The sequence below is a fragment of the Mytilus edulis genome, chromosome 10 (genome assembly GCF_963676685.1).
Source record: "Mytilus edulis chromosome 10, xbMytEdul2.2, whole genome shotgun sequence".
In the NCBI taxonomy this organism is placed as follows: Eukaryota; Metazoa; Mollusca; class Bivalvia; order Mytilida; family Mytilidae; genus Mytilus; species Mytilus edulis.
The window spans coordinates 39,523,086-39,549,862 of record NC_092353.1 but is presented as its reverse complement, the minus strand read 5'-3'; the positions used below and the strand labels follow the sequence as shown (position 1 = coordinate 39,549,862).

Below are 26,777 nucleotides of genomic sequence, written 5' to 3'. Positions count from 1 at the left end.
ACAGTAACCATAGTCTCTTATTAGACATTATTTAGTCAAGACATTCAATGCATGAAGGACAATTTACCATAGAGCACTAAGGACAGTACAGTTGATCAAAACAGGTACTCGTTAAAATAGAACAAAAACAACCACTCATACTTCAATACATCATCCATAGCTTATAGTTTAGCATACATATCTAACGTAAACACAAAATATATATGATATCTACACTAAAAAATTGCTTTTAATTGATTGATAATGTATAATTCAACGTATTATTATTCTCTCATAAAACGAAAATGCAATTTCTTTCTCTTAAAAACGTATTGGGTTAAGTTTCTTTTCTAACTAAGAAGTTAAAATTCAGATTTTTCAAATGACTGTTAAGGATTATTTTTTTTTACTTCAGACAATTATCAGGGAATAACATCAAGTCTTTGCCAAATGATATATTAAGTGGCATCTATCACTTACGTGTTTTGTAAGTACATTGTACCTTTAAGAAACTTCGTACTGAAAGGGAATTAATTTAAATGTTATATGTTTATTGATCATCTATCAATAATTTTTGTTTCTAGTTTGGGTTTTTTCAGGCAGTGGCGTAGCCAGGGTTGAAAAGGTGTGGATGCGAAATTGTCGTCGAGCGGTGCGAGGCGAAAAAATTTTGGGACCATATTATACAGAAAATTATATCTTTTTGGACATTTTCCCATTTATGCATGAGTATTCCCCTAGAATCCGACACTAGTTAGATTTTTGTTTAATTTCAAAATACCAACCAATATATATTCATTTTCCAACAGAATTTTATTGTTTTCTCGTAAGTACCTTCATTCAATTCAAAAAGTTTCACACTTAGCATCACACAAATATAACAAGTACAGCGGCACCTCTGTTCATGGAACTTCGGAATATAGGAACCGGAATTTTCCCCTTTCTCGGAATATAAGCCTCACAATGGTTTTTTTTTTATTAATTGTCTGAAAGCGTTATGTGGACATGGAAATACCGAGCGGCCTGCGTCCGTCTGATCTTGTTAGCACTGTCATGTATACAATTCATGCAGGCTTTTTGTAAAACTTGTATCATCAGCAATGTCTTTGACAATTGCGAAAATAAGTCCTGATCATCTATTTCGAACCCATTGGAAATATAAATTATAACTGAAATCCAATTGCATTTGTTCTAAAGCTGTTATTTCTCTCCAGATATTTTGTCGATAAATAAAATAAGTGTAATGCTGGGACATAGGTTCTCTTTTGTTGAAAATAAAATTAAAATAATTGTAACTATAGATGGAGAAGGTATTTATTAGCAAAGAAATTATAACACTCAATTACAGTTTTTATCACGTTGTCTTTCGCGTCACAGGAAACTTTATCAGGTTATGATGATTTAATTGTCAACTTGCTCAATTTCAGACTAAACATACGGACTTGTTATAACCACCCTCTATGCTTGTCGCAGCCGATGACAAGCTACGACGTAGACTTTTCACGAAAAAGTAGAGAACACTTTTTTTTCGATTTATCCATCTTGTTTACATACACTAAATGATCCTATAGGAAAGACCACGCATACTGCTTTGAAAATGATTGGACGATATTTTCAAATCCTCACCCTTGTAACATTCGGATACCACCGTTTGTATCTGCTGTGAACACATGCAATCATATATTCATTAAACAAAAATTATTTGCCAAAATGATGTGGATGCTTGAGCATCTGAGCATACATGCAAGCTACGCCAGTGTCAGGCAAAGTTTTGTAGTCGTTGTTGCGTATAATTAGTCACATGAAAAGTTTCTTGCGTCCATACATTCGGACTTTAATCACATGCTATAACGAACAAGCATTTTTATGGTATTGCATATGCTTAACACTGTCCTCTATAGGTTTTATTTCTCTAAATGCTTACACCTTTTAGGAATTCGCCCACAGAAAGTTAAGGCCAGACGATTTTAATTTCTTTCGTAGATTTAGTTCAGCATATATTTATTTTTATTTAAGGTGGTACCCAACACCTTCACTAAAATTAATTTGGTTCGTTTAATTTTCTTAAAATTTTGACAAAGTATTTTCTTTGACCCTTTGACAAGAATATAAAAATTTGAATCAACCATTTTATCAGAAAAATTACACTGTTTATAAACAGTCCGATATGCGGTTTAAATAGAACAAAAGAATTCGACCTCTTGTGTTTAGAAGGTAGAAAAGTGAAATGAACTTTGTATACGGTTGTCAAGATGTCACAAAAGTTACTTTCCGTAAAGTCATTATAAATATTTGCATTCACGTTGTTTAATTTTCATATTGTACAATTGTTGACAATGCAACTTGCAAACAATCGTTTTCAAAACGACCATAAGTCAAGCTGTTACGTCATTTAGGGGGTCTCCTTATAAACTGCTACTTTTTTTTGCTGGACATAGAAAAAATTTGGGAAAAATTACAAAAATTGAGAAATGAATTGCCAATCGTTTAAGACCATTCCCAAAGTGGCACACCTAAATTTGACATTTGGACGCTATTTCAAAGTTGGATGTTATATGACGGGGTTTTGTTAATTATTTTTTGAATCGAACACACCCGTCCTATATATGTAACATCACATGACTTTTAAGTGATTAAAACTAATTTTTTAAAATAATATTTGCATGTTTGACATGTTTTTTTTTCTTTAACAATTACAATTACACCGACAGTCATAATTTCTGTATTATTTAAAAAAGTTTTGTTACACATTTTGTTACACCTTAGTTATACAGTAACCCGGATTGGTTGACCATTGTGAAGTTGAGTTTTTGGGGTAGCATAAATTTATAACGTTGTACTCCTTTTGTTTGTGTTAACCAATTGTCGTTCGGAATTATTTTTTATACGTCATTTATTTATCTTGCAATTTCTTGTAATTTAGTTTGCGTCTTATTTCGTTGGTGTCATATTCACCGTACGGCCTTCAACAATGAGCAAAGCCCATACCGCATAGTTAGCTATAAAAGGCTCAGATAAAACAAAGTAAAACAATTCAAACGAGAAAACTAACGGCCTTATTTATATAAAAAAAAAATGAACGAAAAACAAATATGTAACACATAAACAAACAACAACCAATGAATTACAGGCTCCTGACTTGGGACAGGCACATACATAAATAATGTGGCGGGGTTAAACATGTTAGCGGGATCTATGTTTGTGTTCGATCATACAGTATAATAAGTCGGTAGTTGCCCGCGAATGGATTTTTTTTTATTCTTTGCGTCTTATTTGTTGATTGCAGTTGGTTTTTGTTTTGTGTCATGTGGAGATATGATATGATTTTGTTTTTCTTTTGATGTGTTTGCATCTTAAATTGGGATTGCACCGAGTTATTTCATGATTTCTATTGTGCTATATTTTCGATACATTTTTAGTCTATTTTATAGCATCTTACAATTGTCCGGCGACATAATGTGATACTTTTTTTGTTCGCCAATATTATTCATAAGATTTGAATTTACTATTTATATCTTTTTCTTTTCTTATTAGTTTACCTACAGTCGAAAATTTGCAAGACATTAAGAGTCTTTACTTATTTAACTGTTTTACATCAGACTCAATTTTCTCAAACACCTCTCCCTAGTTTTCAAGAATATCAAAGTTCCCATATATTAATTTTTACCGTATACGGTGGCTCACTCTATTTTTCTCATACTTGCTCACTATAACAGTCAAGTACTATAGTAGTATAGTAGTACACCGGTGTCTTCATATTTCATGTACTGCATATGCGTATATATATTACTCGAGTGTGAAACATGCAGACAATACTCTACTAAAGCAAGCCAGGAAACAATCCATCAACAAGGAATTAAGACTGAGCTAAGGGGAGCTCGCTCCAGTATTGCTCCAGTGATTCCCTGTTTAATCAAACATATTTCCCCGACGAAAGCCCCCCCCCTGGCCTATATTCTTGAAAACGTTGTTCTTATACATACTTATCTCCATGTTATTGTCTCACGTCTACAGTCTCTGCACCGAACTCTTACAATCAACCAAGTCGTTGCTAAGACGGTGCTTAAAAGAGCAGCGGCTTGGGTTAAAATTGTACTTACTAGATAGTCTTTGATAATCTGTTACAGTTTTATACAAGAGTAATGTTTGGCATGCTTAAACCTTTGGCATATTTTGTAAGTTGAAAAATGAATATACTAAAGACCTTTTTTGGGTGTTAACATTTGCGGTTGACTGGCATATTTTATGTAGAATGTACAACCTGTTTTCTAAAAGATAACGATAATTATGCATATGCTCTTTTAACTGTTCTTGAACAGGGCTCCAATTTAAAAAAAAAAAGAAAGAGTTCAGATGATCAAGTTCTTTGAAGAAGGAGAAAGGGGAAACCAATAGCACTGCTATATCATCTCAGAAATTATATAAATTATTACCATTAGTATTACAAGACTATGAAGGATGCATTCACATCTCTTCTGTTATGGAGACGTATGACAAATTCTGTATATAAAAAAAAACAAGTTCCTTTTGTGACATAACTTTATTCATATAGATTATTTCTCCTACATATCTTTATATATTGCTTTCTTTAGTTCAAATTGGAATCTCAGATAAGCATCTGGTACTTTAAAACCTCTACTCTCTGTTCCATGCCTCTGGTCGACATGTGTACTTCAGAATAATTACTGACTGTCAAATGTATAGCAGAACGTACATAACTTCTTGATAAAACAAACTGCTGTCTATCTCCCTTTTCGACACTGCAAAAAAAAATCGAACAGGCAATTAAAGAGGGGGTTGCAACCACATGTTCCCCGTACAAACGGCAGGGGCGGATCAAGCCATTTTAAAAAGGGGGGGGTCCCAACCCAGAGTAAAGGGGGGGGGGGGGGTTCCAGCTTTATGCTCCCATTCAAATGCATTGATCGGCCAAAAAAAAGGGGGGGGGGGTTTCCAACCCCGGAACCCCCCCTCTGGATCCGCGCTTGAACGGATCGGAATTCAATTCTCATTCTGTAAACAAATATTGTAGGATGCGTTAGTGTCGAATCCTGGAATTTGTAAGGTATTTTGGTGTTTTAAAAGCCCCTCCCCCTTTTTTTAATATACACCACAAAAAACAACATTTAGTTAGGATAAAGAACTAATAAACGATAGTCCTATAATGTAAGGCTTCAGAGTTTCATATCTTTAAGATTCAACATGTTTATCGGATTGTTTTTTACTATCAATGTTGAACCGTTCATTTTTATCGGATTTTTTTAACTACCAATGTTGAACCGTTGAACCGTTGAACATTGATAGTTAATAACAAACATTCGATAAAAAATGTTGAATGTTAATGATATGAACCTCCGGTCTTATATTAAAGGACAATATATAACACTTCTGAGGTTCATATCATTTACATTCAACGGTTTTATCGGATTTTTTTTTTACTATGAACCGTTCAACATCAAAAAAAATTCCGATATACAAACGTTGAATATAAGTGATATGAACCTCCGAAGTTTATATAATAGCATTACGGTAAATATAATAATTAAAATTCAGTTAATTTAGTGTGGGAGGCTATTTTAATCCACTTTCTGAGTGTGTATTAAATAATGTTACAATGTAACAAACCTATCAAACACACCGTGAAAAATAACATTATCTCCCCTGGAAATGCTTAACAACAAGACACAAAAAACTGCTACCTTTTTTTGCTCTATATCACATAATTATGAAAACACACTACATAGATAGGGAATATTGTGCTTGTGTACACGTTTAAATGTGTAGGTGGCACACTCAGAACGATCGTCTCTAGATTTTTTTTTTTAAATTCGTCCCGGCCTTTCCGGGTTCACGTAGCAACACGTTTCTTTCCTTTCCAGCTATTCCTGATTATCAATTAATCCAAAACATGCATTTATCACAAAGCAACAACTATTAAACAACTCACCTATACCAATGGTGATCGTCTAATTCCTAGCTGATTCCTTTAATCGTATCTTTCTTGACGACACCCATCGTTGTAGCGTCTACCATTGGAGGTAGTGAAATTACATGATTTGACAGGAGAGCGAAATAAACAAGGGGAGCAATTTTATTGAACCGCATTCCGGACTGTAAAGCAGTTTGGCAAACACTAGTTTTGATCATGGAGAAGCTTAATACCCCCTCAACAACATAACGTTATTAAAACGTTTAGCTGATTTTACAGAGTTATCTCCCTGTAGTGTTAGGAACCACCTTAAACAGGTCGAGAACTCTAGATTTTCTGACGTCAGAATATATTTGCATAGTAATTTCCAAAACACAAGGCCAATATGACCTTGAAAAACTGACCAATCGACTCAATGAACTACAATGCATTGTGGGCTACTACGAGTAAAATACTACTTAAAACACGTGAAATTAGTGGGAAAACAGTCAATTAATATATTGTCTGGGACTCTCATTTCCAAAGTTTTTATTCTGCAAATATATTTAATGTAAAATATATAACGTAATCTTCAATTTGCATGCTCAGATTAAAAAAATATTGTTTATTGGCTTCACGATTCGACTTTCTTTTTCGCCTTGCAAAAGCAGTTGAACCGGTTTTGTGCATTGTTATAAATTGAACCTGCATTAATTTCACGACATGACACAGTGAAATATCCAATGAAGTGACCACTGTCCAGTAAGAAAATCATTTGAGCTCTTTTAAACCTGTATAATGTCATTGCAAAATCATTTCTGCCTAGAAAAACTTGAAACTTTCATTGAAACACTTCTTTCTGTACTGAATGTGTATTTTTTTTTATCAGGACCTGAACTAATAGTAAGAACATAATATTCAGTATGCTAAAAAGAAGTGTTATGAGAGCGGCAGGGGCGGGTCCAGCCATTTTAAAAAGGGGGGGTCCTAACCCTGGACAAAAGGGGAGGGGTTCCAACTACATGTCCCCATCCGAATGCACTGATCGTCCAAAAAAGGGGGTCCATCCCCCGGAACCCCCCCCCTGGATCCGTCACTGAGCGGGTACGGTATATAGCTCAATACATTTATATAGTTTAAATTCATCCATCGATAATATCCGTTTGTTGCTAATTTTATCACAAAATATACCTCAGAGGTTTTTTTTATCGTTCGGCTGCTGTCCTGTTGACATATGTAAAATATCTCCAATATTAAAAGTCTCTGGATCAAAGTGGGTGCCATATTACCTATTATTTTTTTCTAAAACGTGCTTTGTATATAGAAATAAGAAGATGAGGTATGAGTGCCAAATGAGACATCTTTCCAACAAAGACATAATTTAGTAAAGTAAGCAGTCATAGGTCCAATGCTGAAAAGTAAGCTATTAATGACCCAAAAATTACTTGTGTAAAACAATCCAAACAAAAAAAAAAACAAAAAAAAAAACCGGCCCAATTAAATACATAAAAGGACAAGAAATCTATCCCATCAAAAAAAATATATATATATTGTATAGGAGCCTGTATTTCAGTGGTTGTCGTTTGTTTATGTGTTACATATTTGTTTTTCGTTCATTTTTTTTTTTATATAATTAAGGCCGTTAGTTTTCTCGTTTGAATTGTTTTACATTGTCATATCGGAGACTTTTATAGCTGACTATGCTGTATGCTCATTGTTGAAGGCCGTACGGTGATCTATAAATGTTAATTCTGTGTCATTTTGGTCTCTTGTGGACAGATGTCTCATTGGCAATCATACCACATCTTCTTTTTTTATTATAGATCCAACGCTGCAATTTTCACAAGACATATCAAATTTTCCACCTTGTCGCACATACATATTGATAAAATCATTACAGCTTATTTCTTATGCATGTGGAGCAAAACTTTGGTTAGCTTGCTTGCTTGTTTGTATATTGTACAAAATATAAAATATACAAGTTAAACTATGCCTATATATATATTGTTTAAAGATGTCAATCTTATTTTCAAAGCTTGTATAAACAACTATACAAACAAAGCAAGCAAGCCAATCAAAGTTTTACTTTGCAGGTTTAAGAAATCTGCTGTAATGATTTTATTCAGTTTGGCAAATGTCCGAGCCCGTTAAAAAACGAACAAACTGAAACTACAGTTGCTGACTTCACTACCTTAAAAAAAGGGAACAGTTTGGAAGTCCCATATACTGAAATGTGACCAACAAAAATACTTATAAATTTTGTTAACACTGCCATGTATTTAAATATTTCTTCGCCTTTTTTGCGAACACAAAATTCAAGGATCCCACATTTGCCTTTAATTATCTATACAAATTTGCTGTACTCTTGAATATCAGCACCGGTGGTTACCGACGGCTTACTTTACACCAGTAAGTTTGTCTCATGGGTAATTGTGTTTTTTCGCTGTTGTTTCGTTGCTTCTGGTGGACAAATACACGAAATCTCTGTGCCATCATCAAACATGTTAATGGCTATATATCGGGTAATTCAAACCCTTTTTTCTTCACATAGAAACAACTCTTCGTTAATCTGAGCATGGAAGTAATACTTTATATCACGAACTATAAATGAGGATACACAAAATGAAAAACTAAGCGAAATTGTGAATCCCGCATTGCACGAAAAAATGTGTTGTATTTCAGTAAATAACACGTGTTCTTGGTTGATTGTAAACACGTAGTAGTCCATCATGCATTGTGACTCATTTAGTCGATTGGTCAAAAACCTAGGTAAAAATAAATTGCGTCTCATGTAAATAAACAATTACATGTGCGAGAACATAAGTATGCTAATTTATGCATTTCCATATAAGGTAGTGGTCCCGACCTGATAAACTAATCATATGATTATTTTTAACGACAAATTGAACAACTGATCCCTGGTGCAATTGAATAGGTACCGTTAAGGTTATGATGACATTTTTCAATTGAGATTTTATAGTTCTATGAATGTTTAAAATTGGCATAATACCCCATATGTACTTTATTTCAGATACCTTGCAAATAATAAGATTGAGATGATACCAAATGCATTCTTTTCTGAAAACCTCAGCCTGCAGACCGTGTTAGTATTATAGGCAATCGTTCCTTTTTTTTTCTTTATTTCTGATAATATATTTTTAATGTCTTTCTGATACGGAGTGGGGGTATAAGATAATCCTCGGATGCAACATGTGCTTATATCAACTATTATAATATGTGACTACGAAGTAATTGGTAACGTTTTACTCGAATACAATTACAAGAAAGCATACCAAGTGCATGTGCGAAATGTAAGCAAAGTCAAACTTTGCTTGAAGAAAAGACGATGGTTTGTAGTAGATGTAAAACCACACACTATTTTTAGTCTAGTCAAAAAGATGAAAAATGTGGCCAACCTCAAAAAAATTGCAACAAAATTATTTTTGGTTTTTTTCAAATCTAAAAGGCTTTCTTTGTAACATACTAAAAGTCTACCAAGATATCTGAGTGGGAAAATGGATTTTTTGGGTGAAAAATAGCAAAATTTGACAAAAATAGTGAAAAACTGGGAAAAGCTTGTTAAACATTCATTTTTGATGATAATAATTTCAAATCAAAAGTTTTACAACAGGTTATACAGTGTTTATGAAATATTATAATAAAAAAATAGTTTTTGTTTTATAAACATGAAATTTTAGGTGAAAACATCCGATTTTTGTTGGAATTTGAGATCTTCAAAGCGTGAATTGATTACCAACAGGACTGGAAAAATATAAATATTGGTAATAGAGGTTCATTTGATAGTTAAAAAAAAACAAAAACCTTTATTCTAATCATTCCAAAACTTTACAGCAATTTTTAAAAGGGTAAATGGTGATTTTGGGTAAAATATAGCAAAATCATCAAAAAATCGTTAAAAACTGGAAAAACACCAATTTGGAATTTTAACTGTTTTTATATCACTCCAAAAATAAAAAAATGCAAATCTTAATAGAATAATAATCAGATCAAACAAAATTCATTGTAAAACAAATTTGTCAATAACTGATTTTGTGTAAAAAAAAAAAGAAGCAAAATTTGGCCCAAAATTGACAAAACTAGAAAAAAATGACAAAATTCATAGTTTTTTTTCAGAAATCAATTAAGATCTCAGATAACATTAACTTATATTCTTTATATGAAAAAGTGCAATGCTTAGATTCATACTATTTTAACTAACAAGAGATGTTAAGCGAAAATCATAGATTTGTTGACCATGCATAATGAGGGGTAAAAAGTATCATTGACCAAAACGGATGATTTAAAAGTAAATGATAAGATACATGGAAACATTTTTTTTAAAAGATTATTCCATAGTTTTCTGTATACAACAAATATCATTTCATCAGTAAAGTCAGATTCAGCAATGGGAACAGTATTAGAAAAACTCAAACCACAACATTCACCGCATCATACCGACCATAGTGTCTACAGACACATCCTTTGGTGTTGCAGTTTTGCTTACATTTGTATCTTACAATGTTAAAACTTTTATCAGTTGCAGGAGGAAGTTCAATCAAAATTGGACGAAGTTTTCCTACATGAAATTTACTAACCATTGTCTGCATGGTCTGTAGAATCTATGTCAACTTCTTCTTACATCCATTTTTGGCACCGATAATACATTCGAAGACTATGAAATTGCCCTGAATCAGATGCTTCTTCTCCTGCTTTGATGATATCTGCTTTAATAAAGCATTATTCATTAAAACTTGACATGCGCTTTCAGATATCCTTGGTTAAGTGTTTTTAAAACATGTCTTTACTTACTTAGTCCTTACTATGCCTTACGGCACATAGGGCAAGGACAAGTTTCCTCCACTTTTCTCGGTTGTTTGCTTTTCTTTCCATTGTGCCCCAGGTATATTATCTTTCCTTTAGCTCATTTTCTATTTTTTATGTTCTTTGAGGTCGGCCTCTTTTTCTTTTTTCCTTTGGTGTCCATCTAAGGGCTACCATGGTCATGTCATCAGATGTTTTGCGTATAACATGACCAAGCCACCTCCAGCTTTTTTATATCAGCAAAGTCTCCATGTCCTTAGTGCTGGTCATCTCATGTAGGTCTTTGTTGGAGATTTTGTATTGCCAGAATATTTTCATTATTTTCCTCAGACATATGTTATAGTAGCTGGAGAGCCTGTTGATATCTTTCTAAGTCATTCTCCGGCACTCTGAGCCATATAGGAGTACAGAAAGTACACAGCTGTTATAGAGCCTGAGCTTGGTCTTCTTTGAAAAGGCTGTTGTTTTCCAGATGTTGCCTAGTCTAATGAATGCGGATCTAGCTTTCCCTATTCTGATCTTTATATCTCTTTCCGCACCACCTTCTGTTGTTATACAACTGCCTAGATAATTAAATGAATCTACTGTTTCCAGCTGTTTTCCTTCTATAAATATGATAGGATGTCTTTCTGTATTGAGGTACATTAGCTTTGTCTTTTTGGCATTGATCTTAAGTCCAATCATTTTAGCTGTTTCTTCTAGCTTTTTGGTCTTCTCCTTCATGTGGTCTTTGGTATGGGATAAACGTGCTAAATCATCAGCATAGTCTGTGTCCTGTGTTACAAAGTGTCCATCTCAGTCCATTGTTTAATACTTTCTGCTGGGGTTGTTCTCTTTACCCAATCAATAGCAATTATGAACAGCACAGATGACATAACACATCCTTGTCTTACTCCTAATTTTACAAGGAAACTAGTGTCAGCTTCAGAGTTGATGGTACTTGAGAAATTTGTATAGAACTGCTTGATGAGATGCACTATCTTACCTGGTATTCCATAGTTTCTCAGAACTACCCTATATATTTTCCCGGTGTAAGCTGTCAAACGCTTTCTCAAAGTCCACAAAATTTACTAGTAGATTTCTCTGCCACTCATGACACTGTTCTCAGTTGTTACATAGGACCAATATGTGGTCTATGCAGCCTCTACCTTTTCTGAAACCAGCTTGTTCTTGTCGTAGTTTCTTATCAACAGCCTTTATAATTCTTGATATTAAAATTATGCAGAAGACCTTACTTGGAATGGATTGTAAGGTGATTCCTCTCCAAATATTGCAGTAAGTTAAGCCTCCTGATTTTGGTATTGTTATGATGTTGCCTTCAGACCAACTGTTAGGAATAACAGCTTGCTCCCATATTTTCTGGAATACTGGGTGTACAGTATCCGCTGCTAGCACTGTATCTATCTTAAAAAGTTCTGCATTTAGTTGGTCTATGCCAGGTGACTTTTTGTTTTTCAAGCTTTTAATGGCTGCCTGTATTTCTTGTTTTGAAAGTGGATCTGTGTCTATTTCAAGGTCTAAGGGTGCCTCATGAAATTTTTCTAGATTATCTGGTTCTTTTCTATTAAGATCCTCTTGAAAATGTTCCTTCCATCTCAAATATTGATCTCGTTCTGTTGTTAGCATATTGTTGTTTTTGTCTTTAATTGGCATATCAATTTTAGCTTTTTTATCACTTAGTTGTTTAATTACTGTGGATTCATTTATTTTCGTGGATTGCTGAAAACTTGCAATTTCGTGGATATTTGATTTCATGGTTTTGCCAGTCTCTGCATACAAAGCCCATTGGTATTATGCTATTCGTTGATTATTTAAATTCGTGGTGCATATGTACCCACGAAATAAGTTTCCAACGAATAATAATGAATTCACAGTACTTGATAAATCTGGCCCATTCTCTGATTCACCCATTCTTCTGCCCCTGGTTAGACCTCCACAAGATTTGACACTTCTCATCAATATTTGTTCTATAGTCAAATCTGTAGAAAGACCACTCCAAAAACGGTCTGTTGTATGTAGTATTGATGAAGAAAAAAAATCTATTATCCATTACTAAAAAGGAACTTTTCATGTCAAACAGTCAAAACAAACAAGCTCGTTGGTTTTCCCGTTTGAATGGTTTTACACTAGTAATTTTGGGGCCCTTTATAGCTTGTTGTTCGGTGTGAGCCAAGGCTCCGTGTTGAAGGCCGTACATTGACCTATAATGGTTTACTTTTATAAATTGATATTTGGATGGAGAGTTGTCTCATTGGCACTCACACCATATCATCCTATATCTTATTAACGTGCTTATCAAGCTAAAAGATAATAACATTAGATGTAAGAATGTGACTGGTGATGCAGATTGTGCAAACAGCTTTGGATTGTGCTTTGTCTTTAGTAGTCATAACAATGAATGAATAAATGACAATCAACCAAAAAAATGAAAATATGGAACATAAAACAGTCTAAAGGATTTCTTGGGGATGATGTTTGTAATTTGTTGCTGTTTTTGCATTCTATAACAGGTTGTGACTCATCATCTAGGCTTTTTGGAATAAGCAAAGGACTTCCATTAAGATCAAGTTTTCATGAATAAGGCTTCATTTAAGCAGATATCATCAAAGCAGGAGAAGAAGTGCTCACATGTTTATATGGAGGACTTTCTCTAGAAGGACTTTACATTCTTCTCTGGAGAAAATTCAAATCTATAGTAATTACTGGAAACACATTGGTTCAGGTGAAAAGTTTACCACCAACATCAGATTCAGGGCAATTTCATAGTCTTCAAGTGTATTATCAGAAGAAGTTGACATAGATCCTACAGACCATGCAGACTATGGTTGGGAAATCAAACATGGAAAACTTTGTCCAATTTAATGGAACTTCCACCTGCTCCTGATAAGCTTCTTAACATTTAAATATTAGATGAAACTGTAAACAAACTGTGACACCAAATGATGTGTCTGTTGAAAAAATGGTTTCTGAAAAATATAAATTGTATTTTTTTCCAGGTTTTGACGATTTTTTGACAAATTTAGCTTTATTCACCTAAAATCAGTTATTTTACTATTATTTTACAATGAATTTTGTTTGATCTGATTATAATTATATTAAGATTTCCGTTTTTCTATTTTGGAGTGATTCAAAAACAGTTAAAACTTCAAATTGGTGTTTTTCCAGTTTTTAACGATGTTTGATTGATTTTACTATATTTTACCCAAAATCATCATTTACCCAATAAGGAATTGCTGTAAAGTTTATGAATGATTATAATAAAGGTTTTTGTCTTTTTTAAAGAATAAAATGAACTTCTATTACCATTTTTTATATTTGCCTGTCTGTTTTGGTAATCAATTCACACTATGTGAATCTCAAATTCCAACAAAAATTGGATGTTTTCACCTAAAATTTCATGTTTATAAAAAAAAACACGATTTTTTTGTTATTTCATTTCATAAACACTGTATAATCTGTTGTAAAACTTTTGATTTGAAATAATTATCATAAAAAATGAATGTTTAACAAGCTTTTCCCAGTTTTTCGCTATGTTTGACAAATTTTGCTATTTTTCACCCAAAAAAAATCATGTTCCCACTCAGATATCTTGGTAGACTTTTGGTATGTTACAAAGAAAGCCATTTTGAATCGAAAAATACCAAAACAAATTCTGTTGCAATTTTTTTGAGGTCAAATGCTATTTTGACTAGACTATTTACACACAAACACAGTATTCATTTCTTGTACTGTTTTATTGATTTAGAGGAAGCTTGTATACATGCCTATAGATGTATTGCAATGTAGTTTACCGTAGGACTGGTTCAATACTCATAGTTAACTTTCCATGCACACAGCATTTTTCATTAAGTTGACAAATCGTTGAAAGAGGATCCAGGAACAAGTAACATTAACAGTACTAATTTCAGTTCACCTGAGTCACATTTCTTCCCCATGAGTAGATTACCTTAGCTGTATTTGACAAAACCTTTCGGAATTTTGTGTCCTTCACCTTCGTACTTTTTTCCCTCTTTTTTTTCTTTTTTGATTCTAGCGTTATTGATGATCCTTGTTTTAGATGGAACGCATGTCTGGTGTACACATTTTAATCCTGGTATCTATGATGAGTTTATTCGACAGTTAATATTATGATTATTGATCGATACTTAAATATTTGAAAATAAAAAGCTTAATACAAACGTTAAACAGCTGATAACCACCAAAAGGATCCAATAGTACAGCCAAACCAGAATAAGAAATCATAGCTATGCATTAGGCAGATACTTAACAATTGTACAATAAGTCATTGTCATCCTTATAATGTAATTGACTATGCGGTATTGGTTTTGCTCATTGTGGAAGGCCTTATAACGACCTATAGTTGTTGTTTACTTCCATGTCATTTGGTCTCTGGTGGAGAGTTGTCTTTGGCAATCATGCCACATCTTCTTATTTTTATATATCATAATTTGCTTGATCGCTGTGCAATATTTTTCTATGCAGTATTGGTTTTTTTCTCATTGTGGAAGGCTTTATGGTGACCTATAATTGTTTACTTCCATGTCATTTGGTCTCTGGCGGAGAATTATCTCATTGGCAATCATACCACATCTGATCGTCTTGTTTTTATACATCATGATTTGTTTGATAAAAATTACAGACCAGACACATTTTTCTGATGTCGTAGAATCTTAGAAGAGAAAAACAATGTCGCTGGTAACTTATACACAGACACATTGTATCGGTCAACCAATTCGTAATGTTAACCTGTAATTTATGTAGTGTCGATTTCAGTCGATCTTACTAACAAATTTATTGGGTCGGTTTCTGTGTACGGAACAAACCCCGGTTAATTGAGTCCGTATATTATGAACGTGCACTAGTGTACCGTAATAATTGAGATAAGTAAACGTCGTTCGATGGCCAGAGGGTATGTATCCTGGTTCCCGGTACTACGTTCCAGGTATTAGCTAAAAGCTATATTCTCTTGGTATATGTGTAACATACTTAATATTGCGATCGGGAACCAGTCTAGAGGGTATGTAACTGCTGCTGGGAAATGCGATATTGACAATTAATTTACCGATACAATGTGTCTGTGTCTCAACTCACTGGTAATATGTTTCAGAGTCTAATGCATCCTGGACAATATTTTCAAAAATGTACACCAAAACGTCCTGATTGGTTAAAAATGCCATAAACAATGGAAATTTAACCAATGACGTGACGTTATTTTCATTTTTGGGTACGAACAATGAAATTACCCATGTTGCTTTAGATTCTGAAATGGCCAATTCCCACGCGTTTTGTTTTTACCTTGATTTATATATTTCTTTTAAACGGACTTGTTTTGTAATTTGGCATTGAACATAACACAAATTATCTTTATTAGAACTAAAGGATACTTATGGTATAATTTCAGATACTTAGACGACAACATGATAAGCACTTTAACCGAGGATGTGTTCAAATGTAATTCATATCTTATTTATGTGTAAGTATAAATTGATAAAAGAATTTATACTTTATTACTGTTCATTTCTTACTGGATTATTGTTTCCTCCTGATTGCAGACAGCACTATGTTTTCTTGGCAACATTACTTTTTCAAAAGACAAATGACATTTGTTTCTGTATATATCTCCAAAATAAGCATATTCATGTACATATATACGGTGTTTGATTTAGCCATAGTATTCAATCCCCTTCTTACTTAATCATTGAAATCGAGTCAAAGGATAACGAACGATCCAAAAGTCAAAGAGAAACAGATATCACCATGGATTGTTCTCAATAATATGTGTGATGCAGGCAACAAAACCACATCAACTGACGAATGTTATGTTAAGGTAGATAAACTGTATACCGTCATCTTGGATTGTAAAACAACCTTACACAATTGGTCTAGCTCTTTGCTTAAATCGGCAAGTTTTGAAATAGATTGGCAATTAATGTGTTACACTGTTTATCTGAAGAAGGAAACATAAGTGATTTATTTGGAATATAAAGACTGTTTTTACAAATACCAAATATTTGTTTTGTACGATTTTCTTTTGCAACTTAGGAGGGGGGATAGGACCTTTATCGGGACTCCGGGATCGGGTGTTTTTAAGCTAAGGGATTTCGGGATTGACCCTTTCGGGATCCAGGAATTCTATTTTTCGAATTTCGGGACCTCGGGATTTCGTGTTTTTAAGCCCGGGATTTCGGGATCAGGACCCCTCCTAACCTCCCTCCTAACAATAACAAACATTCATTTAGCAATTATTTTTTGTAAAGGAATGTGAATGAAATTTTCATTTTTTACTTTGTATCAAGAAAACAAGTTCGGTGACAACATTTTGTCTTTTTCTTTTCTTAAAGCATATTATTAAACCTATTTTCTCATATTTTTTTTCATAAGTTTATCTAAAAGATTTCTTTTTTATTAGAAAAAAAGTGTTTTCATGAATAATCTATGAAATATTTCCTTGTTCGACTTGTAGCTTTAACAATAGCACGGTTACCCTTAATTGCTATTATATTCTTGAAAAAGCATGGTTAAATCTACATTTTGGCAAAAAATGAGAATGTTATCTGAGGAAATATATAGTGATGATCCACCTTAGGAGAAGGTTATCAAGGGCCTATAAACTTTTGTCGGGGAAAGAAAAACAAAAGAAAATTAGTCCAAAACCTTGACCCAGTAAAAACAAATAAAGATTAAGCAACACAAACTATAAAAAATGGGGAATTACCCTTGTTCAAGGTTTTATTAAACATTTTAATACAATGTCATAAAATATAAAATTTGCTGTTAACTTTGTATCGGAGAAAAATAATTTATGAATCGCATTTTTTTGCTGAAGGTAGTAACAATTGAGTTAAGATGTTGAAGAATTCACAATTAAAAATCTACGAAGATGTCTCGATTTATGATTATTACTTATTTTGAAGCATTTTTCCTCAATCTCAATGCTGAAGTCAAAGATGTGTTATGTATTATACATTTGCACAATCACTTGAAACAAATGGCATTCAATTTAAAAATAAAATTTTGTATCACAGAAATAACGCACAATTTTTTAAATCAGCTTTTCGCCTTTATATTCTATATAGATAATTACTTACTAACCACACAATTTTACTTTTTAACTTATGTCATGAAGCTAAATTTGTGAAAAGATTTTGACATTCAAAACGTTAATTTCTATTCGCTTTTTCATATTTGCAATGTGTTTGTCAAGTACTTTGCACCTTAAAAAAATGGTAATTTTTCTTGTAACATAACAGTTTGCAAGTAGCACACGGACAATATTTCAAAAAAGTATTGATTTATTTAGTGGGCGGAGTGTTAATTCTAGCATCATGGGTTTTTATCATACCAATTTAAATTATATTACAGATTTAAATTCATGATATCACCTTTCGACCAGTAAAATATCAGCATTTGAATGATTTGAACATCTGCTATAAATATAGTTTTTACTGAAACAAAGGAACGACAATGGATAATCAAACGTATTTTTATAAATTAACAGCAACGCAATTTATGTATAAACCTAGAAGTAAAAAGTGACAGTTCTTTAAACTTTAGTTTGAATAAACCTGTACATCTTATACAGAACACTGCGAAGTAATAACTAGTAATTATGCCAAAATTAGTGATCAAAATTTGAATTGATGGATTAATAGATTGATTGCTTGGGTTTAAAGCCACTTTCAGAACTATTGGCTATTTAAGGGCGGTCAGTTTTTATTGGGGAAGAACCGGAGTGCCTGGAGTTAGGCAGTGGGTAATCGTAATCAGTAATCATAATCAGCTGTAATCGATTATATTTTGAAATGCAATCCCATGTAATCAGTTATTATGCATTTTTTTATTACAAGTTACCGTAAAGAAATCGGTTACTTTACAAAAATAGGTGTATTAAACAAATATATTTCATGAAGTCTGAAATTCACATTGTAATGTGAAACAATGGTTTGAACAATGAAACTGTAATACTATACTTGGCTCTTTTTGAAAAAGGGTAATCAAATTAATGATGTTAAATCAGTTGCTTTCCATTCGTTCCGTTGGTTGTCATTTTGATGTTATATTTCACATGGCCATAAAAGTGCGAGGTTTGGCATGCCACAAAACCAGGTTCAACCCACCATTTTTTCCTTTAAAAATGCCCTGTACCAAGTCAGGAATATGGCCATTGTTATATTATAGTTCGTTTCTGTGTGGATTACATTATAACGTTGTGTCGTTTGTTTTCTCTAATTTTTGAGTGTAAATTCACATTGCGATAAGACGTGTCACGGTACTTGTCTATCCCAAATTCATGTGTTTGGTTTTGATGTTATATATATATGTTATATTTGTTATTCTCGTGGGATTTTGTCTATGTGTGTTACATTTTAGTTTATGTCGTTGTTCTCCTCTTATATTTAATGCGTTTCCTTCGGTTTTAGTTTGTTACCCCGATTTTGTTTTTTGTCCATGGATTTATGAGTTTTGAACAGCGATATACAACTGTTGCCTTTATTTGACATAGTCTAACGTTTAAATTTGTCAGATATTTATGTACTTCTCCCGTTTTAAGTTTACCTTAGAGTTTTTTTAATACTTTTTGTCAAAATATCATTGAGCTTGCGCTTGCAAAATGATAATGCAAAATTGCTTAATTTTTATGTAGTAACCCTGTATTATTGTATGTCACAACTGTTCACTATCGTGCAGTTTGTGACTATTTTTAAATCATATCACAAGGTTGATGTTGAAAGTGGATGGTCTTTTCAATGTGCATAGAAACTTTGAGACAATACAAAATATCATAGAAAAAGGTAATAAGAGGCATTGACAAAATATTTCAAAATATGTAATTCAGCAACAGTCTTAGACTTGAAATTTAATTCATAAACAGTAGTCATAAGGAACAGAAAGGAAAAATACTAAACTCATGCAACTCGATATAAACAAAATTCCATCCGGATTAGAGAAACATTAACTTAATAATGTATTTACAGTGGCAAATAAAATGTTTTATATTTGTATTTCATAGATCTCTGAATAGAAATCCAATACTACATCTGGCATTTAATTTACCTCAAAACCACCGTACTGATTTCAGTATGTAAGTAAATAGTTATTTTGTACTCTGTTACTAACAGTTTCAACATGTCAAAACTATACAGAAACTTTTTGAACATTCTGGCTGTTATGACGAGTATCAATTTGTTTAAGTTTAACGTTAACCTGTTATTTATTTGTTCTTGTGGTGTATACCGAGATATAATTAACTATGGATAAACTCATAACTTGCGTACCATATATTTATAATCCCCTCTACAGAAAAACGGAAGCATTATAAATTTTAAAGTCTACAATCGGCTTTATATATATATAAATACCATTGATTGTTTTACGATAACTTTACATTCATCAATATGCTTATTTTGTCAATTCTGTTTATATATTATAGTTTGGCATCATTTAACACCTTTATATGTCTGATTTATCACTTTCTTCTGTATCTTTAAGCTCGTGTATGGAATGTTTCGAATGTAGATGTATGCAGGCCTTGACATGGAAATGGATACTACAAAGAAATAACGACACCGATGTGACATTCTCATGTCTGAATGGACCATCCCTTACTTCAGAGACAACTGTGATGAAGTGTTCAGGTTTGCTAATATAAAGTTATCTTTAGCAATATACAAATAGTGTTTAGCGAAAAATTATTTATTTGGTAAACATCTCCTACTACGCATAAATTAACCGCTTTGATCCAGACTCAGTAAATGTGCCGAATGGGATACATAGTGAATATCATATGGCTTTTTCAATATCACACCTGTATCAACCCGAGACACCAATATAATCCCAAGAGCTCTGCTCGATAGATTATATTGGTTGAGAGTTGATACGGTGTGTGATATTGAAATAGGCATTATCATATACACTTTATTATATACATGTACCTCAAGTACAAGTAACCTCTCTAATGTATTTTGCATGAGACATGACGTAATACATGGGTTTGATAAAGCTTTTGTAACCGTTACTGATATCGATTACGTGACGTCATGCAGATTATGGGTTTGTTAAAGCCATTGCAACCATGACTGATATCGATACCATCACGGATGGCTGATACAGCACGATTGCCATTTATTGCATTATACATACAATTTACCTGTATTTACTTTTTTCTATATAATAAAAGTACAGCACAGAAAACGTTTGTTCACACACTAACAAGTTGTATCGATAATGAGACTAGAGACAACAGTTTACAATAAATGTTCAATTCTGATAAATCCATTCATATCATATCAATCAAGAGAAAACGAAACATGAGGAATTGCATGAACTCAAAAGAGCAGCGGAATTTAGTGCATCGACAGAGTAAGCGTGATCTTATATGCATACATAAAGCCCAATGCGAAATTGATCAGTTGAAATGTCACAACAAAGAATCAATATGCTTACAGATCAGATGCGTTTTGTTATCATTTGAAATGAGGAAAAAATTTCCCTAAAGCAAATCTCTGATTCCTTGTCAAAATATGGTTATATGTTATGTCCGTTTGGGGTTTATCATCAACCATAAAATGCTTTTATTATATTTTGGATTTTCAAATATTTTGACCTTGAGCACCACAGAAGAATCATTAATGCTCTAAATGCAGTACAATTGGTACCGTTAATGTTATTGCAGTGTCTAAAGATCTAAGGCCACGAACACATGTCGGTAGTGATTGTTCGTATCCGATAACCAAGTTTTGATGGTGACGGTAGAAACCTATGTAGGGTTTAACTTTCTCATAACCCTGTTGGAGCAGTTTTTATGCCAGGAGCATACCACTACACAGGAAGTCGTATATGTGTTGATGCATGAACCTAACTTGAGATCTATTGAGATATGTTAACTCTATACGATGGGGCAATGGTAAATCTACTGCTGAGAAATGAAAAAAATGGATATATAAGAGATGGAAACATTCATTGACATGTTGTTCGTTGAGTGACTGGACATCTTAATATACCGAAAAAAATCTTTTTATCTTATCGTTTTTGAAAAATGTGTTGTTTGTGTTTTTTACAACCGCCTCAAATTAACTGTTTTCCGTACATTCGTGTCATTTTTGTGTTAACTTACATTTGTTAGTATCAAAAGTTGTAATTTTGATGATTTGGTGAATTATTCAAATGACAAAAAACATTTTAACGTGCTGAAAAATGTTGGTATTTTGTATGTTGTTAAATAAATAAAATTAAAAATAATCGATTCCAAATCTTCGCAAATATAATATTCATAATAACACGTAGATATGAAACAATAGACCACTCGCTTCACCGAAAACGTTGTCAATTGTGTGCGCCTTTATGACGTCATTTATCATATAGAGGGGGTCACCTGTATCCCTGAACTATTAAATTTCATCAAACGTCTTCGTGATCGTCATTATGCAGGATTAACTAGAAATAATGTTTGTTCCGTAGGTACTTAATCCATAATGACAGCAATGCTGATCATCAATAACAAATTTAATTTGCCGAATAATTCGTGCAATATAGCATTATATTTTTTCAACCGCTCGCTCAACATTGGAAGGAAGTGACTATTCCCCTAAACGCACGAATGATGTTCACTTAAACCAAAGTTTTTGACGGAAATGCAACGAACTGTAAAGTGGTATATTACCTCAATGTCGACAGTTTCTTTTCAAAACATTTTTGCTTGTTGTGTGATCTGCCAAGAGCAGGAATTCGTAATGGTAAAACTAATAAGAAAATACATAGTTTTAACAACTTAAAAAAAAATATTTCCCTCTATTCATGAGAGTATATAAGTGTCGTGTGCACTGAGCTGATTATTTTCTATATATGTTTAGAGGTCACATTGATTACTTGATTTCTGATTATATCTCATCAACAAGTTTGAAATTTGAAGTTTATAAATGTATGCAATGTTTTCACTTGTGAACTACAATTCTGTATTTATAACATAATACTCATAAGAAGATAAATATACATGAGTCAAAATAATTGAATAAGTTAAGATAAAATTAACAAAAAAAACAAAAAATTGTCAATAATTTAGATATTTTTTTTTATCTACTACAATGTATCAAACATTTTAGCTTTTGATTTTGTAATTTGATAAGGAACTTTCCGTTTTGAATTTTCTTTGGAATTCAGTTTATTTGTTATGTTACTTTTTGCATGTGAATTAAAGATAAATCATTCATTTTATTCTGGTTAACAATGATATACATTATACATACTAGACCACACTCCAACATTACGGGTCCGACATTATGCGAAAAAATTATAATCGTTATGTCTGTCAATAATTAATAATTCCTTGTTAATTATATTGCACCTTCGCAATAACGGTATAAGTTTAGTTAATTGATTGTTGCACTATTAAGGGATTGGGAAACATGTTTTAAAGAAACATTATGTATGTTTTATGTTATCAATACTGAAACGTATGTAGTTCATAAACGCAAACATTGCATACATTTATATACTTCAAATTTTAAACTTATAAAGTTATATAATCAGATATTATACATGTTGTAATAATAGCTGTTATTATAGTATGTTATGATTCTGTATGTGACATGCAGTTAAAATAAAAGTCAACCGATTCCTCTGAAATGGGCATTTTAAAACGAAATATATAGATAATCTAATAACCTAAATCTGAGAATTTCTATACGAAATATGTATAAGTATCAAATATCTCAGATATATACAACAGTAATCTACCGATGTCCAAAACGCCCTACACATAATACGATACAATATTAATTCAATAAGTTGATGTTGACAGGAATAAATGCCATTTGTCTTTACTATATATAATCTAAAACCACATTAAAAGAAACAGACACAGCATATCAACATCATTGTAAACGAATGAAAAATTTGATTCTACTGAAACACGTATTTAGACAACGTTATGAATAAAATTGTAGGGGAATATCTTTACTTGAGATAATTTTTATAAAGTAATTTGAATCATTGATGTTCCTAAGACAATGTTAACAATGCATTAGTCCTAAGATACAATCGATCTGTCTAAAGGTGTTAGTCGATCGTTACGATTATCTCCCTTTAAGAATGTTCGCTCCTCATGTATTTGATTTTTTGTCAGATATTCGAAATCCTCTGGTTTTAGATATCTAGTGCCCATTACAAATTTTGCCCATTAAGCCCTATTTTTCTTTATATAATTTTATTACTGACATATAATTTTATAAGTCATATTTGAAAATCTTATAAAATCCTTTTTATTTTTCATTGTTTTTGAAAGACAAATGATGTCAATGTTAATTGTATGAAAAATCTAGAGAGGACTATTTCCCGCCAAATGACATATATCTCCAAAACAAGCACACGGACCCCTATTTTTTTCAGCTTTCTAGTTTGTTTATTTATATACTATCAATATATAACCGTCTTTTAAAAAGCTTGTTATTTTTGACATTGTGTCTTTCGTAAGTTTTCCTATCTATTTTTTTTTATTTATTTTTTTTGCAGAATCAGTAGTAGCTGTTGAATCGTCGATATTCTGTGAATGCTCAGACCTTTATTTCATTGGAGGATCAACATCAAATTCAACATCTATTGAAATTAATACAACACAAAACATACAAGCTTCGGAGGTTCATGTTCGGACAGTTAATCCTATAGACACTTCTTCAAATACTGAAGCAGGTAAAACATACAAAAGAGCAAAGAAACTAGAAAAACAAATGTGCAACACAAAACCTCTGGATTCATTAATGTTTTAAAACACATAAAACAACTAGTCTGTTTATAAGTGTAATGTGTTCCAAAATGCTTTAACGATGATACAATTATTGCAAGTTCATACGTAAAGGTGATTTTTGTCTCAGAAATGATAACACATCAATGGTGTTTTAAAAAATAAATCATATTAGCCTCGTTTTGTGCGAATTTAGGATTTGTCTATAATCTTGGCCTATCATTTATCCATTCGTTTGATGTGTTTGAGCTTTTGATTTTGTCATTTGATTAGGGACTTTCCGTTTTGAATTTTCCTCAGAGTTCAGTATTTTTGTGATTTTACTTTTTTATTTTTTTAGTAATGCAAAGCCATTAACGGAAGCGTTTTCTGAGAGATTTAAAAAAAAATGTCTATTAACAATATTTATTAGTTTATTTGTTAATCATTTTTTTAATGTTCTCTATTATTTGTTTGAACAGGAACATCATTTAACACTGCAAGCATTGTTATCGTCAGCAGTGTGGGCGCGGTGACTTTGGTCTTACTGTCAGCAATGGTGAAGAGACAATTTGATTTCTTAATGACCACAAGACATGTACGTGTTTTATATATACAATTATAAATAACATTTATTAGTGTTTTATTATTTTGACGTATTTTCAATCGAATCAAAGGACTCATATAGCACATGATGTGGTCATAAAATAAATAGGGAAGAATACATTCAATAATAAAACTATAATCCCCAGGTTAGGGGGAGGGTTGGGATCCCGCTAACATGTTTAACCCCGCCACATTATTTATGTATGTGCCTGTTCCAAGTCAGGAGCCTGTAATTTAGTGGTTGTCGTTTGTTTATGTGTTACATATTTGTTTTTCGTTCATTTTCTTACATAAATAAGGCCGTTAGTTTTCTCGTTTGAATTGTTTTACATTTTCTTATCGGGCCTATTATAGCTGACTATGCGGTATGGGCTTTGCTCATTGTTGAAGACCGTACGGTGACCTATAGTTGTTAATGTCTGTGTCATTTTGGTCTTTTGTGTATAGTTGTCTCATTGGCAATCATACCACATCTTCTTTTTTATATAAGGCATGCATTGCTGTATTACTAAGCAAATAATAGAGGAGGAACTACGATGTTAAAAAAAACTCATCAAAGATACCCGGCTTATGATTTTGAACGCCAGTAGAATTGGAAAGTAAAATATTTACAAATATACAAACATTCAAGTGACAAAAAACAGATTTGTACGATATCAAACAAATTCAATACGATTTTTTATTGACGGATAAACAGTAACATTTACATTTTCTTCAGATATTTTTTTCTTTTAATAGGCTTAAATGTACATATAAATAATTAATGAAACAGTACAATTGATTTATTTTTCTGCATGAGCATTTTCAAGGAACATTCATCCAAGATTTTTGTAAGACTTGTCCTTAAACAAGAAATCGTGTTGCTAAAAATAATTTTTTTTAAATTATTTTAGAAGAGTGTGGCAGCAAAAGAACTAAAGGACATACTTATTGACGAAGCAGAAGGTTTTTTCGTTATATCTGAGGACGATTTATTCAAAGAACAGTACAATAATGTGCCCCCTAGAAGCCATGTGTCTTGCTTTGTGGTTACCAATTAATGTCTATTGATTGCAGTCTAAATGAAAAACACTCTTGAACATAGATAAAAGATAGTTATCCGAACAAGTATGGGCATAATAGTGTATTCTTGTATAGTTTTGAGTTACATGTGTGGTATATTTGGATTTGAGATGCCTATATGAACACTACATTGTTTTGTGGGTTTTTTTTTTAGACAGTTTGTTGAGCAAATTATTCGAATTACCTGCCATATTTATACAATATGTGTTTTCAAGTTATCTAAAGCTTATCTCACTGATTAAAAAGTGTTTGACGTTAAGCACGATATTGCGTCTTAAATGGTAACGTCAATTTCTTACGTTTTACGTCGATTAATGATTATTTGGGATAAGTTTTTCATTTCGCTTGTAATTTTTGTTTTGCATATCAATATGGATACTTCTTTATGATTAGTTGTACTGAATATGCATGAAATATTTCCGACTGAAAGTAACGTATTTTGATTAATACAAATTGATAGATATCTCTTCCGGTCAATCTAAGCTTAAACTAAAAATACATACAATTCTCATAACTTTAGAGACGTATCGGAAGGGATCCGTAATTTGTCAAATGAAAGATTTCATAAATTTCAAAGGAGGTTTGATATATTAATTGATGTATAACAAACTTTAACTCCAGACTGCATTTACTTGTTAAAAATGTAAAAAAAAAAAAAAGTCAAAATTTATCAGGTAAATACGACAA

General features: G+C 32.4%; 1 protein-coding gene and 1 long non-coding RNA gene across 2 annotated transcripts; one reads left to right on the top strand and one right to left on the bottom strand.

Moving 5' to 3' along the window:
• Positions 1 to 4,504: 4,504 nt before the first annotated feature.
• Positions 4,505 to 6,019, bottom strand: LOC139492423 (uncharacterized). The gene is made up of 2 exons (XR_011656830.1): positions 5,927 to 6,019; positions 4,505 to 4,739 (listed from the first exon to the last, which is right to left on the bottom strand). It is a non-coding gene; the product is annotated as an uncharacterized lncRNA (long non-coding RNA).
• A 10,084-nt stretch (positions 6,020 to 16,103) lies between these two features.
• Positions 16,104 to 26,256, top strand: LOC139491111 (uncharacterized). The gene is made up of 6 exons (XM_071278483.1): positions 16,104 to 16,181; positions 19,719 to 19,790; positions 20,198 to 20,343; positions 24,215 to 24,391; positions 24,905 to 25,020; positions 25,922 to 26,256. Exons 1-6 carry the CDS (start codon positions 16,126 to 16,128, stop codon positions 26,066 to 26,068), a joined length of 714 nt encoding a protein of 237 aa, XP_071134584.1. The 5' UTR covers positions 16,104 to 16,125; the 3' UTR covers positions 26,069 to 26,256.
• The last annotated feature ends 521 nt before the right edge of the window (positions 26,257 to 26,777 follow it).